Here is a 16630-nt window from a genome sequence, read left to right as displayed (position 1 = left end):
TTCTTTGAATACAAGGAATATAATTGTACTTTGTCTAAGAAACTTCATACACACTTTCTAATGGACTTCTGAGCCTCCGGTACCACTTAATGGGTCTTTCTTTGATATTAAGTCAAGCCTCGTGTGATAGCTAAAGTAAGTCTGGAAACAATTTTTAAGTTCTGAGTCACAGCTGTGGAATACACCAGTAAGGTCAATGCTTTTGGTGTGGTTACTTGACTGACTTTCCTCCTGATTCCAGGATATTTTGTTTTCCTAAGAGTGTAATTTTCAGCAGGTTGTCTCAGTCTAATAGGCTGTTTTTGATGGATCACTGGAGTAGAGATTTAAACAATAGAGTTTGCTTGCACAGATTTTAATTAGAAAAATAGGGTAAAGAAAATAACAACTTCACTTTTTGTATTTAAGGCAAAGTTTTATAAAACATAATGTATTACAATATTCGGTATGAACCACATATGACAAACATATGTGAACATGGTCAGTTTAAGTGATTTCCCATTCTTTTGATACTACTGAATGGAATTATTATTCAGTAGCTATTTTAATGATTGTGTTATTTCCATAATTGTACCAAATACAGTCATTTGTATGCACTACCAGGTATGCACAGCCATTGTGGATGTGTGGATGGTTTCTGGAATGTAGCCAGTGTGTTTACTGTAAGCTATGAAGCCTAAGGCGGTAGACTGGTTAACATACACTGGCTGAGCATCTAAAGTGTTTCCTCTTTCTTCACTGAGAGAGGGATTTTTGTAAACCTGCAGCAATTTCAAACAGAAAAAACAGTTCTTCGTAAAAACAAACAAAAAAAAAAAAAAAAAAAAAAAAACATTTTAAATAGCATGTGCCTCTGTCTTCATCAGTAACTCTATGGCTAAACTTTGAAAAGACTTTTCACTTTACACACACTCCCCTCTCTCTCACACGCTCTGTCTCTCTCTCTCTCTCTCTCGCTTGCACGCTCACTCATTCATGGCATGTGTGTAGCAATGTGTGTGTGTGTATGTGTGCCTCGTTGTCATCCTAGAGTGTGCAGTTTCAGTGCACCTCCTTGCTAATGTCAGACACTCCTCCTCAGATTTAGTCCTGCTGCAGCAGAGTAGTTGTGTCTAGTAAACCAATCACAGCAAGCTGTGTGGACCAGCACACACATGCACACACGCACTCACACTCCCCTATGCACGGCTGCACTTATGGAACATTATCCTATCATACTACTTTCCATCTGCATCCTGTTCCCAGGTAAGACAGAGCACATATGTAGCTGTGTGTGACCTGGGATATGTCTGTGATTGTAAACAAGTCTGAAGAGAGAATGTGTTATGATGGAGAGTTAATCAAAACAATTTGCATGTGAGATGGGGATGGTAGGGTAATATGGTAATATGGGAATTTCTAATATGTGAACTATTGAAGCGTATGGCTTGTCAGAAAAAATCTATCTAGTGTTGTCAAGAGGTTAAATTACAACGTTCAAAAGAATTGATCCTTTACTGGGTGAAGTACACTTTTATCTGCTGATCGGTAGATGGCTTGTCATTTGGTGGCATGTTTACAATGTGAGTCAAAAGGTGACCAACACCTGAAGATTTTTGAGTTTTTTTTCTTATTAAATTTTTATAACCAAAAGTTGTTTACCAAAGACCTTACAGGTATTTGTATTTCTGGACTTACTAACTGGCCGCTCTCAGATCCTAATAGGATGCTTAATAAGGGGCAGGTGTACTGGGCGGGTAAACAAGTTAAGACTATAGATAAGTCTCAGACACTGCATGTATCAGTTATAAGACAAATATGTTGCATGTTCTATAAGTGCCTAATAAGACTTGTCAAAATCTAGTCTTTTTTCATTAGATTCATACTGTTTCACTGAATTAGAAGTCAGACATTTCCCTTTTCTTCTCTATTCTTCACTTTTCCATATTTCCTAATTTTAGAGTATTAAAAATTAACCCATTCAATGTTTTAACCCATTCAACCCATTAAATGTTTTAAGAACATTTTACTAGTAGTGTAGTTTAAAAAGTGTTGCAAATACAGCAGAGGTTTCCTACACTTTCAGGTGCCTCATGATCATATCTGATATTGTGTTAAAAAAAAAAAAAATCATTTGACCTATAGTAAATGAATCAAATTTGCTGTTAGAGAGGATGTGTTAGCTGTTATACTCTCATGGAGGAACATTCACAGTAAAGGTCAGTACTCCAGATTCCAAAGATAGACAAACAGACAGTTGGGGCATCAAACATCAGAACTTTCTGTATGGATAAAGCTTGGTGGTATTTCTATTAGAAGTTTCCCAAAGTTCAGCACATTGTTTTAACACTTCTTAAAAGAGGCATATGGAGTCTTGGACAGACCCATGTCCAAAGAGCAGATGAAGCTAATGAAGACAAAGAAGAAAGAGAGGGAAACAGAGAGAGTGAAAAAAGACAGCATGATACCAGATGGGGAATCATCTTGACCAGTTTACCTTTTTTTTTTTTTGTCAGAATATGGGCTGGTCCATCTATATACAGAATTCACAGCTTCCTGTTGGGGAAATGAAATATAAAGAGCAGTTTGAAATAATTAGCATAATATGGTATTTCTGCCTCACTTGGCAGCAGTAGAGAAGTCTTCCTGTACTCATTTCACTGACCTCTGCAGATAAACTATTAAATTTAAACCAGATGCCATTGAATCGCTGAATCAGATACTGGGTAAGAGGACTATGGATAGTAGGATATGAAAGATAAAATCCAATTGCAGTTCAAGATGTTTATTCCTGCTAAATAGACACAAATTCCAAACTTTTTTTTTTACAACCATTAAATGTTGAGCTATATACCTGGCTTCCTATTGTATGTAATATTTTGTTTGTTGAAGTATGAAAATTGTGGGAAGCATCTTTCTAATCCAAGTCTTTACAGTGAAGAAAATTATATTACTGAGCATATTATTTTGTCTCTTTTAAGGGAGCAGAAACTGCTTCAGTATTGACACAAAGAAAGCCCAGATCATCCAAGGACCAAAAGAAACACAGTTCGGCTACACAGTGCAGCAACACGAGGCACTTGGTCAGAAATGGTATAACTTTTTTTTTCATTCAGTAATATGTCTAGCAAAATTATGTGGTGGTGAAAAATATTCAGTTTTCAAAAACAGTCAGTGGTTGTACTAATATACTTTAACTAGACAGTAACATCTTTCAGTTGTCCAGATTTGTGATAGATGTTGCAGGTTTCAATGGATACAGAAAGGACTGATATTTATATTAATGACATAAGATTTCTAAGTTAAACAACGAAAGGTGTCATTTGATTTGTTAAGAAAGCAGGAAAAGCAATATTGTGAATTTCAAGAACAAAATTTGTTTTATGGCAGAAACTTTGTGGCAATTTTTAATATATTACATCTCATTCAATAATGGTTTATTTATTGCATAGCTCTCAGAAAGAAAAGCTCTATGAAAGCTCCATAGCACTGAACAGTTAAACACACATCCCAGTCATATATTTCTCAGAGCAGATTTTGATTTGTATTTATTCCCAAATGCTGTCTCCTGGCAAAGAATCTGAGTTCTGCTTTGCCAGAGAGCTCTGAGCAAATAATCATGCCTGATTTCATTCAAAGCATTTCACATCAATAAAGTGAGTCATAGAGTCCAGGTAAGGTGAAATAAACAATAAAAACTCAAGACACTTTACATGTGGTGTATACACAAATATTTATTTCAGACTAGGAAAATCAGTTAAATCACGCTCAGGTAAAAAGAATGCAAAATGCAGTTTCTCATTCATTCCACATGGTGTTTAATTGGAGCCATCAATTTCAGTTCATCTGGATCCAAAATGAACATCTCAAACCAGGCCTCACAAATTGAGGGTCTAAAAGACAGGTATGGATTCATTTTAGATCGTGCAATAAAATGCTGCTCATGTTTTTGCTTTTAATGAAAATAAAAGTTCACTGGGAGCATGGTGGCTTAGTGGTTAGCACTTTTTCTTCGCACCTCCAGGGCTGGGGGTTCGAATCCTGCCTCAACCCAAGTTTTCATGTTCTCCTTCTGCTCCTCCTAGTACTCTGGTTTCCTCCCCCAGTCCAAAAGACATGCATTGTAGATGCTGATTGTCATTTCCAAATTGTCTGTGATGTCTGAATGTGTTTTATTTATTAGCTGTAGCCCTTAAACATAAATGGTTTGCCTCAAGCCCTGCATCACAGCTTTGAGGTTGGGGGTTCGAATCCTACCTCCGCCCTGTGTGCGTGGTGTTTGCATGTTCTCCCCGTGCTCTAGGGGAGCACGTTTCCTCCAGGCACTCCGGTTTTCTCCCCCAGACCAAAGACATGTGTTGTAGGTTGATTGGCATTTCCAAATTGTCTGTGGTGTGTGAATGTGTGTGTGTGTGTGTGTGAAATTGTGCCAAGCAGTGGGTTGGCACCACATCCAGGGTGTCCCCTGCCCTGTGTCCCATGTTCCCTGGGATAGGCTCTAGGCTCCCCCGTGACCTTGTGTAGGATAAGCAGTTTGAAAAATGGATGGATGGATTGATTACTTCAATTATCATGGCTTAGCTTATCTATGTATCAAAAACTAAATGTGTATTCTTAAAGCTGTTCAGTTTACAGACACATATTAATATGTATAATTATTATATAAACCCAAAAGTCACAAATAAGGTACATGTTAATATTTGTGGATTATTTCTACACATCGTATTGTATATGTATTTGTTTGTTTGTTTATTTCCAAGCCCTTTTTGTCTTTGACCCTTGTGCAAAATCATTTGTTTTAATGTTTTGGGGTTTTTTTTTGGTCAAAGGGCTCTAAATTCTTCATTGTTTTGTTGCCATAGATTACCATTTAAAACTATTATCTTTGAGTCAGCTCCATATGTGCATCATAAAACCCTGCAGACAACACTTAGTGTGTAACTCAATTAAGGTAACTCCACACAACTCAAGCTGGCCACCTACTTCCTGTTTTCAAGTGTGAGGTTTTTCAGTCCTGATGGTTAACTTGCATTCCTTTTGGAATACAAAATGTTTTGTCCTTTGAAGTTTGCAGGTAAATAAATGGAAAGTATTTGCACTTGTCTAGCAACCTGTCTGCTTGGTTCATGGAGCACTAGTGGCTTCTGGAAAGTATGTGTTGTGGTTTGTTTTTCCCAAGAGTCCCACTGTGCATCCCATCATAGTTTAACTTAACACAGTGGCAGAAAGCAAACCTCCTGGCATGTGACGCTTCAGGAATGTGAGTGAATCCACAGCAGCACACCAGAGTCAGGAATTTTGTAGTATGTAAGAGTCTAAAAAATCTCAGTAGTCCAGTATCACCACATATGGTATTATGATTAGTGACGTTTTTGGTTTCCTATGATTCAGGGATAAAAAAAAGTTATGAGCAGTGATACATTTTCCAGGAAATAAGTCTCTGTTGATCGGTGCCAAGAAATTCATGATTTAATCATCATTTTTCCTAATTATGTATTATTATTTGGCACAAGATTGCTAACATACATGCTGGAAATCATTAGTTATTAGACTTTTTAGTTCAAGGTCTCCACTTAAGAGAATTTAGGGAACGTTCATTGTAATCTGTTAGGAATAATTTAGTAAAGTTGAGGAGTCAATAAAACTTTACATTTAATTGGTTTAAAGTATTGTATTTTACATAAAGTTTGAATCACTACAGATACAGTTTTCATCAGAACTTAAGCAACTCTTTGAATAAATTAAACCATAATATGATATTCACTGTGTACAGTATTTTATAGTAAAGAAAACAAGTGAATAAATTTGTCATGGCATATGTGTTTTACTCTGTCTTGTTGTAGGCTCCTTGTGGGAGCTCCATTTGAGAAGAATGGTGAAAATGAGACTGGTGATGTGTACAAGTGCCCATTGGATAGCTCGACTAAGACAAACTGTTCACGCCTCAACTTGGGTATTATCTGGATTCCTGATGGAAGATTCATTTTACACCAATAAAAAAAATGACTTCTTGTGGAACAGCTCTGTTTTCATTGAAATTAAAGTTATTACCTATTTTTTCCCCCTTAAGGAGGGACAACTCTAAAAAATGTATTTGAACACAAGGATAAAATGAGACTAGGGATGTCCCTAACCTCCAACCCAAAAGATAACAGTTTTATGGTAAGTGTGATTTTCATAATAATACTTGTCAGAAGCTCTGTTCTTATGATCATAATGCAATCATAAAAATTGGGAACAAAATCACAGCATTGGAGTCTGTGGGTGTAGCAGATAGGCATGGTGAATGTTTGTTATTTTTGTGACCATCAGTGCAGGCATTACCCTAGTCAAAAGCAATTTCCTTGTAAAAAGGGGTTGGGTTGGAATGAATACATTAGCAAGAGGTGTATTTACACTAGGTGATATCCAGTTATAATCAACTCCTTTCTTTTAAAAAGCTCAGTGATACACTTAAACGCTAGGTGTGTGGCAGTGTTTCAGTGCACATTTAGTTGCAAAAATATATTATTCGATTAGATTTTGCACAAGAAAGATGGATCAAATGGGTTGAAAAATCCCATTGTTCTGGCAAACTTTCGATGTCACACCCTCTGTTTTTACTATTTCTGGTCACAAAAATAGCAGCTAATCATAAATGGGAAAAAATTATGCATCTAACCACGTAAATGTAAACCAGTGTTAAAGCACGAAATTACACTTGCACCTGCATGTACATAGAGCTCTGAATATTCTAACTTTTATAACAACTTTTTGGACTGGCACAAAGGTCTGTACTTTTGTACTTCAGGCTTGCGGTCCATTATGGTCGTACGAATGTGGTACATCCTTATACAGTACAGGAATCTGCTCCAGTGTTGACAGCGCTTTTAACTTTTCACACAGCATTGCACCTGCCTTTCAGAGTAAGAGTTTGTTCATTTCTCAGTTTTTATTTCTCATTTTGTTTAAAATGCCACATGGCCATTGACTGGCTTTAGGTTCTACACATGTTCATTTGAACTAAATGCAAATATTCAGTCACTGAAGGATAGAATTTGAATGTGCATTTTTTTTTCCTATCAGGATGTGAAACATATATGGATATAGTCATAGTGCTGGATGGATCAAACTCTATATACCCCTGGTTTGAGGTGCAGGACTTCCTAATCAACATCCTCCAGAAGTTTTCTATTGGTCCAGGACAGATTCAGGTATGTTTGAAACATAGTCATGTCTGTTGTGCAAATGTTTGTAGCTGGATATAAAGCTTTGTATGGATTGGGATTTGGATATCTAAAATAAAAATATGTGGTATATATTATTTGTATGATGTATTTATTATTTGTATAATAATTAAAGACAGACAGACGGACAGATGGACAGACCGATATCTCAGATAGATAGATAGATAGATAGATAGATAGATAGATAAATAGATAGATAGACTAGTCCAGTAAGTCTAGTGAAATTGTCATTAGACTCAGGTCTGTAGATGTATAGGCCTTTCGGGGCTCTCTTTTCTTGTAATAAACCTCATTTATGACAGACCTAGTTAATCAGTCCCAATCCAGAGCCAGGCTTTTTGTTTGCCTTTACTCTTCTACAACTGTATTCTGTAATGATTTATTATCTCACTATTGGGTGTCACCTAGAAGAGGATGGGTTCCCTTTTGAGTCTGCTTCCTCTCAAGGTTTCCTATGGTCTCAGGGAGTTTTTCCTTGCCACTGTTGAACTTGGCTTGCTTATTTGGAAACTAAATCTACATCCACATTTCTGTGTCTATTGTTAAAAAGCACTACACAAATAACACTGAATTGAATATTTGCTTTTGCTTTAATGATTTAGGATTTAACCCATTTAATTCAAATTACCAGTCAAATAGATAACTATAAGAATTCAATAATAAGTGTAATTTATGCTAATATTGGATTTCCACTTTAACAATTTTTTTTTCTCAAAATCATGGACTCCTAAGCTATTCTACATGGACACCTGGGGATCCACACTTTGAGAACCATGGCTCTAGGAATTTTATGCCTGGCCTTTCCTGCTCCACTTTCTCCCTCAACAGGTTGGAGTGGTGCAGTATGGAGAAAGAGTGGTTCATGAGTTCCACCTGGATGACTTCCACACAGTTGATGAAGTGGTGAGTGCAGCACAGAATATTAACCAACGTGGAGGAGAGGAGACTCGCACAGCACTTGGGATCAGCGTTGCACGGTATACCGAAAGCAGACCAGTTTTTTTTTTTTAATGTCTTAGTTTTTATTGAAAACATTATAAATGTCTTGTCTACAGTCATTCTGTGATATTCAGTTGTAGTTATTATTTCACTATTCAGAGTCTGGTTTTGAAATTCTTGAAATTACAAATGTAGGTTTGTTTAATTACAGAAATTGTGCATGGAACGTGGAATAAATTATTTTCTAATGTCAATTGTAGTTCCCAGGCATTTAAGCGTGGAGGGCGTCCAGATGCCAAGAAAGTGATGATTGTGATAACTGATGGAGAATCACATGATAGCCCTGACCTAAAAGAAGCTGTTGAAGACAGTGAAAAAGACAATATCACTCTGTATGGAATCGCTGTGAGTCTGCTTTACCTTTACCATCCATTTGCTACTCAATTAATATTAATTTCCCACCAAATATATCAAGGGTCCTTTAATGTATAGTCGCTTAATTGTTAATATGCTTGCTTTATCATTAGCCAATAAGTATGTTGGTATTTGTTGACAAGTAACGATTATGTTACAAACTCACAGAGGAGGGGAGTTCATGACATCAGTGTTTAGCTAGCTGACTTTGAGCTAATCCTGGATAGTTTTTTTGCTCATTACCTGATATATCAAATTCACTAGAGCACTCTGAAAATTGTCGGACAATTTTATGACTAATTTCTGCAGAGAGAATATTGCATTCTATTGTATTTTGCCTCTAGAGCATCATATTGCAATGTGCTGCTTGCTGAAGCCATTCCATCAATGTAGGTGTAGGCACAAACATCTCCTTTAGCAATGCATTCTTCAATCATTATCATTGTTTGCCTGAACAACAACATTTGGTAGCATATTACTTACCCAATAATCCTTACAAGCTACAAAATATAGATAAAGGAGAAACAAAAATAAAACCATAGCAAATACTTACTTTTTGTGTGATATTTTAAGAATCTGTCTTGTTCTCATCTTCACATTGTTAGAATTGCAACTAAATAATATTAAAGAAAATATTGCCTAGCCTAGGATCTCTAACTGAGATTTTTTATAAGATTTTCTGCAGAGGTACTGTTTCAGGATAGTCCATACATGGTCCATGAGGCTAATACAAAGTGATACCGCCGTGTTGTACCAATTCTTCCAAAGGTGATCTCAAAAAAGGCAAGAGGATGCACGTTTAGTTTTTCCCATTTGAGTGTCCCAGCTTAGCCTGTACAGACTGTCACTGAAAAGTAGGGAAAGGTTGGTGCTACCCCACCACTTATCACAGCAACCTGGTGAAAGCATTCAAGTTACCATCACATGAGTGCTCCAAAGGGAAGCCCACAAACGGCTCAAGAAGAGAGAGAGGGAACATGTTAACCAGAGGTGGAGGTCCTGTCACCCCACTGCTCACCCCCACCCACTCACAGTAATAAGACATACCAGGAAGTACATCTTCTGCCAAGACCATGCAAATCTCACAATCTCTTATTTTTAAGACCCACCCAGTCCATAGTCCACGGCTACTGAACAAACCTGACCAAACCATTCCCAAACTATTGTTGCTGCTCCTTCATTTTGACCAAGCACTGAACCATTTGGAAGAGGGGCTGTAATGCCCACTTGACATGGTTTCCAAGTAGCTACCAGGTTTAGGCACCAGTGTAACAGTATGTCTCTCAGGGAACACTTTCCAGCAATTTTGCCATTTTTCAGCTTGGCTTTGGCAATGCTCTCTTCATGGCCACACAGACACACTGTTCTGGGAGAGATATAGAAAAATTGAGCGATCACATAAATATATGTAGGACAATGAGGCTCAGGTATGCTACATTAGTCATTATCTCTCTAGCTCATCCCAAACGTATATCTTCTAGTGCAGAACCACACTAAACCACACCCCCACCTGCATACAGTGGGAAATTTGAATGTACATGGCATACACCAGCTCACATATGTCATCACATCCCAACATTAGGCATCAAAGAAGTCAATCGTATTTATTTATAGAGCACATTTAAAAACAACCAAGGTTGACCATGGTGAAAGTCCATGGTGAAAGGCAGTCATTCAGAAAAGACAGATTAAGAGCAAGTCAATATAGTCAATGTAAATTCATATATAATGGAGTTTTTTTTTTCCACCTTGCTGAATAAGTAAGGCATTTCTCTGATTTAGTGGAAAGCTAGTGAACAATGGTTTCTCACTGCAAAGTTATTTTAGCTAAAGAGATGACAATAGTCGGTGGTGAGTGCATAACTAGTTGCATTGTCAGTGCATAGTCACTGCTGATGAGCATTCACAGTGAGACCTACCTGGTAGACAGTAGCTATACAACTGGCTGTTGTTGAAAGAAAGCAGTTTTGATCTTTTACATAATACTCAGTAAATGTGACATGTTGATTACAGTTTATTCTGTAATTACAATGGTAGCAGACTATTTGTCATCCTCAAAGTTATGAATACTCGGACTGCTTCCCAAAACATATAATACCTAGTGTGTTGAATTCTTGTTAAATGGACACTCACAGCTGTGAGATTCATCTGCATAGTGACAAAGGACACAGCCAACCCACATTTTGAAATGTTCTTCTGTGAGTAGTTTGTAATAAAAAAAATTATTCTACAAGACAGCACAAAATTCCAAACTCATATCCAGAAGCTCAACCACACTCGGCAGTTTTCTCTCTGGCTTTTGAAGGAGTAGTCAATTGATTTAAAGTCTTCATCCATCTATCCATCCATCCATTTTCTATAATGCTTATCCTTCAGCCTATCCCAAGGAGCATCGGGTACAAGGCGGGTACACCCTGGACAGGGTGCCAATCCATTGCAGGGTACAATCACATACAAATTCATACACCCATTCATACATTACGGACACTTTGGACATGCCAAACAGCCTACCATGTATCTCTTTGGGCTGGGGGAGGAAACCGGAGTAACCGGAGGAAACCCCTGCAGCATGGGGAGAACATGCAAACTCCACACACATGCTAAACATTAAGCCACCGTGCACCCAGATTTCACCATAATATCATTTCTTAATATTATGTCTTCTCCTTCTGCATTAAATTCTCAGAACATCCTCTAACTTCACAGAAACTCAAGAGACAGAATCACCACCTTTATTAATATTTTATATGTCTTCAGTTACATCACTTTCTGCATTGGTCCAGTGCATGTCTTTTGAGGATATTACTTGCCCTGAAATATTCTCTCCTATATGTACATCAGTATTTATAGATTTCACTGATCTGTGCCAAGTTCTGGCCTTTATGGCTAATGATGGTGATTACATATTGTCTAGATACTGTCTGCACAGTACAATCACTCCTGCAGCATAGAGGTAATCTTTCAGAACTAAATTTACTGTGTAGTTAACCGGTCTTATCTGATATATCTTGGTTACAATGGTATTTCCTGAGGCTGTGGATGAGGATCAAGTTCCATGATGGTGTCCTCAGGTGCTTGGCTACTACAATCGACGTGGGATCAACCCTGAAGCGTTCTTGAGAGAGATCAAATTCATTGCCACTGACCCTGAGGAGCATTTCTTCAGTGTGACAGATGAATCTGCTCTGAAGGACATTGTGGATGCCCTCGGAGAGAAGATCTTCAGCCTGGAGGGTAACTTTTAGTTAAATCAGTCTACAATGTAAACGTTTATATGCTTTTAATCTGCTATGAAGGTTTAGAATGTTTACAATGAATCGTTTGTGCTATGCTTTTCTTCTGCATGTATCAATGGACATAACAACAGATCACACACTATTACCTTAGTCCAAAGTTAATGAATGAAATATCTTATATCAGAGTAGTATCATAATAATCTACCATGACTTCATAGGTACAAGTCAGAATGGAACTGCCTTTGGACTACAGATGTCGCAGGCAGGTTTTTCCTTACACATCGTGGAGGTAAGTTTGAACCCTTGATCAGGAGCCCTACTTTAAATTAATCCATATATGATTAACTAATTAATAGCATAGATTTATTGAGTTTTATAATAGTTTTGAATTGTCCCACATGATTTCCAAATCATTTTTTATAGAGGGAATCTACAGTGTATGTAAATGAGGTACAAAATTTAGTAAAGGAATGAAATATGATTTTCTAATATCGTATGTTTTTCTAAGCTGAGTCATCTCAGTTATTAGTATGTGGCAGTGGTGGCTGAGTGCTGAAGGCTTTGGGCTACTGGTCAAAATTCAGCTTCTCTGCTTCTAAGCATATATTCATATATTACTTTTCATTTTATATGAATAAGTTTATATTATTGTATTGCACACATGTATATGTATAATGATAATAAATGCTATTTCATCTTTTTTTTTTTTTTTTTATCATGTAAATAGATCCCAGAATGCTTGAGGATAGCAGGTGTGTGTGTAAACAGGGATTGCAAATAAGAGATAAAGGGAATATGTAGGAAGTACCAGGAAGTAAAATCGCTGGTTTGTTTCATATTTACAGTATAAAGATCAGTCATTCAAAAAAAAAAAAATCTTTTCAAAATGTCCTGGATATAAATTTGATTTTTGAAACAAAGAAACAAAATATGTTAATTAGATCAACTGAAAAGGCTTCTTGAAGAAGAAGAAAATTCACAGGGACTTTTTGTCCTATTCTCAGTTGCTTCATATGATGTTATGAAGTTGCTATGATGTTGCTCTGTAGCAGGTGAGTCTCTCTTCAGAGCAGGCAAATGCACTTTCCTGGAAAAAATAACATGTGAGAAATAACACATGGTCATACCTCACATTGTTGGATTTCTGGTGCTACTCTGCACAGTGGCATTTTGAGCGACAACACAATGTAATGGAAATATTTTCTCTCTCTCTCTCTCTCTCTCTCTCTCTCTCTCTCACTCACTCACTGACTTTGAAAGGAAAAGCATTCCACATATGGTTTTGTTGAAGTCAGGCTCCTTGAATAAGGGACATGAAAACAAAGACACACTAGCGTGTCATCGGGTTTTCTGTGCGTAATTATACATGTGAATATAAAAGAAGGGTTTCGTTTTATTTGCTTGTGACCTATGAAATGTTAAATAACAACACCTTCATATATTTTATTAGAAATAAGGGCATTATCTTTCAAACTTGGTACAAATAAAACACAATTGTAAGAAAATAAATTTGAGATTCTGGTTTAATAGCTTGGCTTCGTAGCACAGACGTGGAATATTAAATCTCTCCATTGTTTACCTTCAAGTGCCAAACACTCTAGTCTGTGAGATGCGAACAGATTACATTTGCAGATCTAGTCCCCTTTTAGCAGAGGTTATTTTCCCCTTCACATATAATTTTTCAGTTATTTCCCATTTGCGCCTATTTTCCCCAGTGTGAAAGGTGAAAAAAATCTTTCCTTTTGCTTGCTGTTTGATTGCGGGTGGTCTTTGGTTCAGACTCAAGCACTTCAAGGATACAAGTTCAGGATCCTCCTGAGGCACAGAAGATGATGTTTCATCTTGATGCATTTCATGACTCTGTACAAATAGTTGAGCATGAAATGTAATGCTTAAGATCAATCATGGAAATAAGGTTGAAATCCTTTCCTATTTCTAATATTTAGAAATTTTAGGTATAAGTATGAATTCTGAGTGTGTTTTAGGTCTTTTGGAGACTGTGTAATGATTGATGAGGATTATGATATGATTACGACTGACTTTTTGTCATTGGTTCTTCCTTTTCTCAGACAGTATCAGTTAGTCTAAAGAACCTTTCCTTCATATTCTTCTTAGAATCAGTTTTGCTTATAAAAATATACCATGCTGTTACTATTTTAACGATCCATATAAACTTTTTCTCAGTTGTATCCCAGGCACAAATAGATGCCCATTAATCATAATAGAACCATAAAAGGTACTGAGAGCAGCCTGTATCATAGAACTGATATCACAGAGGGAGTTTGCTGTGCAAATGTGCTGTGGCAGTCAGTCAAAGTGTCCACGTCGACGGTCTATGAAAGAATAGTTGGCTAGTGTGTGAGCTGGGAGCCTTTGCATAGCTCTCAATATTTCTTGAAGGCTGTAGTGCTGACTCTAGTGTCTAGTGCAGAAGGTTTTAAATTCACATGTGAATTCAATCCAACATTATTTTATGTAGGAATTCATCGGAGTGGAAAACCTTTGTGTAATACAATTAAGTTTGGGTTAAGTGCTAGGTTACTGGGGGTGATGCACTGCTGACTTTTCTGGTACGAACACACACACACACACACACACACACACACACACACACACACACACACACACATTAGTTAAACCTATATAACTTTGCTAGCGTGCAGTACAGCACTTAGGTAACTGCAAAAGCCATTACAGTCACACAGACCTGTGAAAGAAGTATATATTACTCTAAACTATTTCCGTTTTCATGGGTATCGGTTTTGCTTTTATGAGGCAAGATATTTTGCCATTACAAATAGGTTATGTAAGAGAGAACAGCCAGTGCCGAGCCTGTTGAAGTGGACGATTCACTCCCAGTCTCAGCCTCAGTATTGCACCTTTCATGTCACTTTTTATGGTGTATGTTTTAGCTTTTACCTTCTTATTAGTTTACACTCAAAGTTGCATATAGACCAATAGGTCATATATAGGCCTTGGCCAGCAAGGATTTTTTTAATGTTTGTGCTTTAACGATAAATGTTTGCCTTTTATGCACCAAAATGAATAACATTTAACAGAAATATGTTCATTGAATAAACTGCTTAAATAAATTAGTGAACTTTCTACAATAACCTGGAGTTATGTGTCCATAGGATGGTATTCTGGTGGGTGCTGTAGGGGCTTATGAGTGGAATGGCGCTGTCCTCAAACAAACACCGAATGGCAAGGTGATTCCTCCCAAGTCCTCGTACCTCAAAGAGTTTCCTGAGGAGCTGAAGAACCATGGAGCTTACCTGGGTGAGAGATAGAAGCTACGTACATGTTATTCAGCTGTACAGGTGGATGGGGGACACCTGAAATAAATCTCCATTGAACTAAGCTTTATTTAAAAATCAGGTTTTCATTCAAATGCAGCTTATGGATGTACGGATGTAGCGATCGAACAATTTGGATCGATGCACCAACAATTTAAATGAATCAAGGCAGCAATCATAAATAAATAAATTATACATCAGATAATTATCATTATACATCTATTATTTATTATAGTTGATTATAAAATGTAAAATAATAATGAACCAAATCAAATTAAAAATATAATATTAAATTTTAAACAATTCATATTTTTAAACTGATGTGTAAATAATTTAATAAGCTAGTGAGGTGATTTGGCCCTAACTCTGATACTTAATATAGTCCTACAGCACATCATCATCATTTGCAAATTAACAGTAGGATTAACAGTAGGCCTACCCCAGATTCTGGAAAACTTGGTCACATATTAGCCGGATGCTACTAAATTGAATCGTCTTCTACCATATTGTAGCAGATTCAGTGGTATTGTCAAATATCAAACTGTTTCCTTAAGAATCAAAATCATATTGTATTGTGTGGAAGCCTGAGTTTTACACCTATACTTAAACTAATCTAACCGATATCAATGCTTTTCATAACCAAGCTACCAAGGAACTTCACTCCACCATCCCCTTTATTTATTTATTACCACAGATTGGACCCAAGGAAATACGTTCCTTCCATCAGAGAATTGATCTCCCGAACATGAAGTGAATGTTTTGTGTGTTTGTGCGACTCTAGGTTATGTGGTGTCCTCAATAGTGTCAGCTCATTATGGCCAGCTGTATGTGGCAGGAGCTCCTCGGTATAACCACACAGGCAAAGTGATCATATTCACCCTTACCAACACAGGCAACCTCACCATACTGCACTCTCTAACAGGACAACAGGTGAATGTACCTCTGCTTTGTTCACTCTTTCAGTATACCTTGCTCTCTATTTTCATGTTTCTCCATCATGAATATACAGGATGTTTATATATAATGATTATTCATATTTCTAATGTCTTCTGCCTAGTCCTCCATCTTCATTCAATCCATAGCTGTGTACATCAATTTGAAGACTGATTTCCACATTGTCCGTAGTGTGTGAATGGGTGTGCAATTGTGCCCTGCGATGGGTTGGCACCCCATCCAGGGTGTCCCCCTACCTGTGCCCCCGAGCTCCCTGTGATACTGTAGGCTCCAGGCTCCCTGTGACCCTGTGTAGGATAAGCAGTATGGAAAATGGATGGATGGATAAACATATGGTCTTGATTGGAGGTTGCTACATGTTCTTTGAAGCTTGTAATTGTTGGCCTGCACACTTAGCACAAAGTAGCGGGGATTTGACCAAAAACACACATCAAGATATTGAAGGAATTAGTCAAAATGCCATAAATACTTTATTGTTTATACTCAGATGTATATGCAGGATAATTAATCATCCTTATTGCGCCATGATAGCCAAGCAGGCCTGCTTTTTTTCTTTCCTTCTTTTTTAATAGCCCCTAAACTGAGT

General features: G+C 37.2%; 1 protein-coding gene across 1 annotated transcript in view; it reads left to right on the top strand.

The window, feature by feature from the left end:
• The first annotated feature begins 1110 nt into the window (after window positions 1–1110).
• Window positions 1111–16630, top strand: part of itga11b (integrin, alpha 11b) — a 34243-nt gene continuing 18723 nt past the window's right edge. Inside the window, exons 1-12 of the mRNA XM_053641233.1 lie at window positions 1111–1245; window positions 2961–3072; window positions 5823–5932; window positions 6050–6141; window positions 6770–6884; window positions 7045–7172; window positions 8034–8182; window positions 8405–8549; window positions 11630–11792; window positions 12013–12083; window positions 14929–15073; window positions 15872–16020. Of these exons, the coding sequence (XP_053497208.1) occupies window positions 1155–1245; window positions 2961–3072; window positions 5823–5932; window positions 6050–6141; window positions 6770–6884; window positions 7045–7172; window positions 8034–8182; window positions 8405–8549; window positions 11630–11792; window positions 12013–12083; window positions 14929–15073; window positions 15872–16020 (1470 nt within the window). The 5' untranslated portion in view covers window positions 1111–1154. The remainder of the gene's footprint in view (window positions 1246–2960; window positions 3073–5822; window positions 5933–6049; window positions 6142–6769; window positions 6885–7044; window positions 7173–8033; window positions 8183–8404; window positions 8550–11629; window positions 11793–12012; window positions 12084–14928; window positions 15074–15871; window positions 16021–16630) is intronic.

This window comes from Ictalurus furcatus, chromosome 14 (assembly GCF_023375685.1).
Source record: "Ictalurus furcatus strain D&B chromosome 14, Billie_1.0, whole genome shotgun sequence".
Taxonomy (NCBI): Eukaryota; Metazoa; Chordata; class Actinopteri; order Siluriformes; family Ictaluridae; genus Ictalurus; species Ictalurus furcatus.
This window is presented reverse-complemented; position numbering and strand designations above follow the sequence as displayed.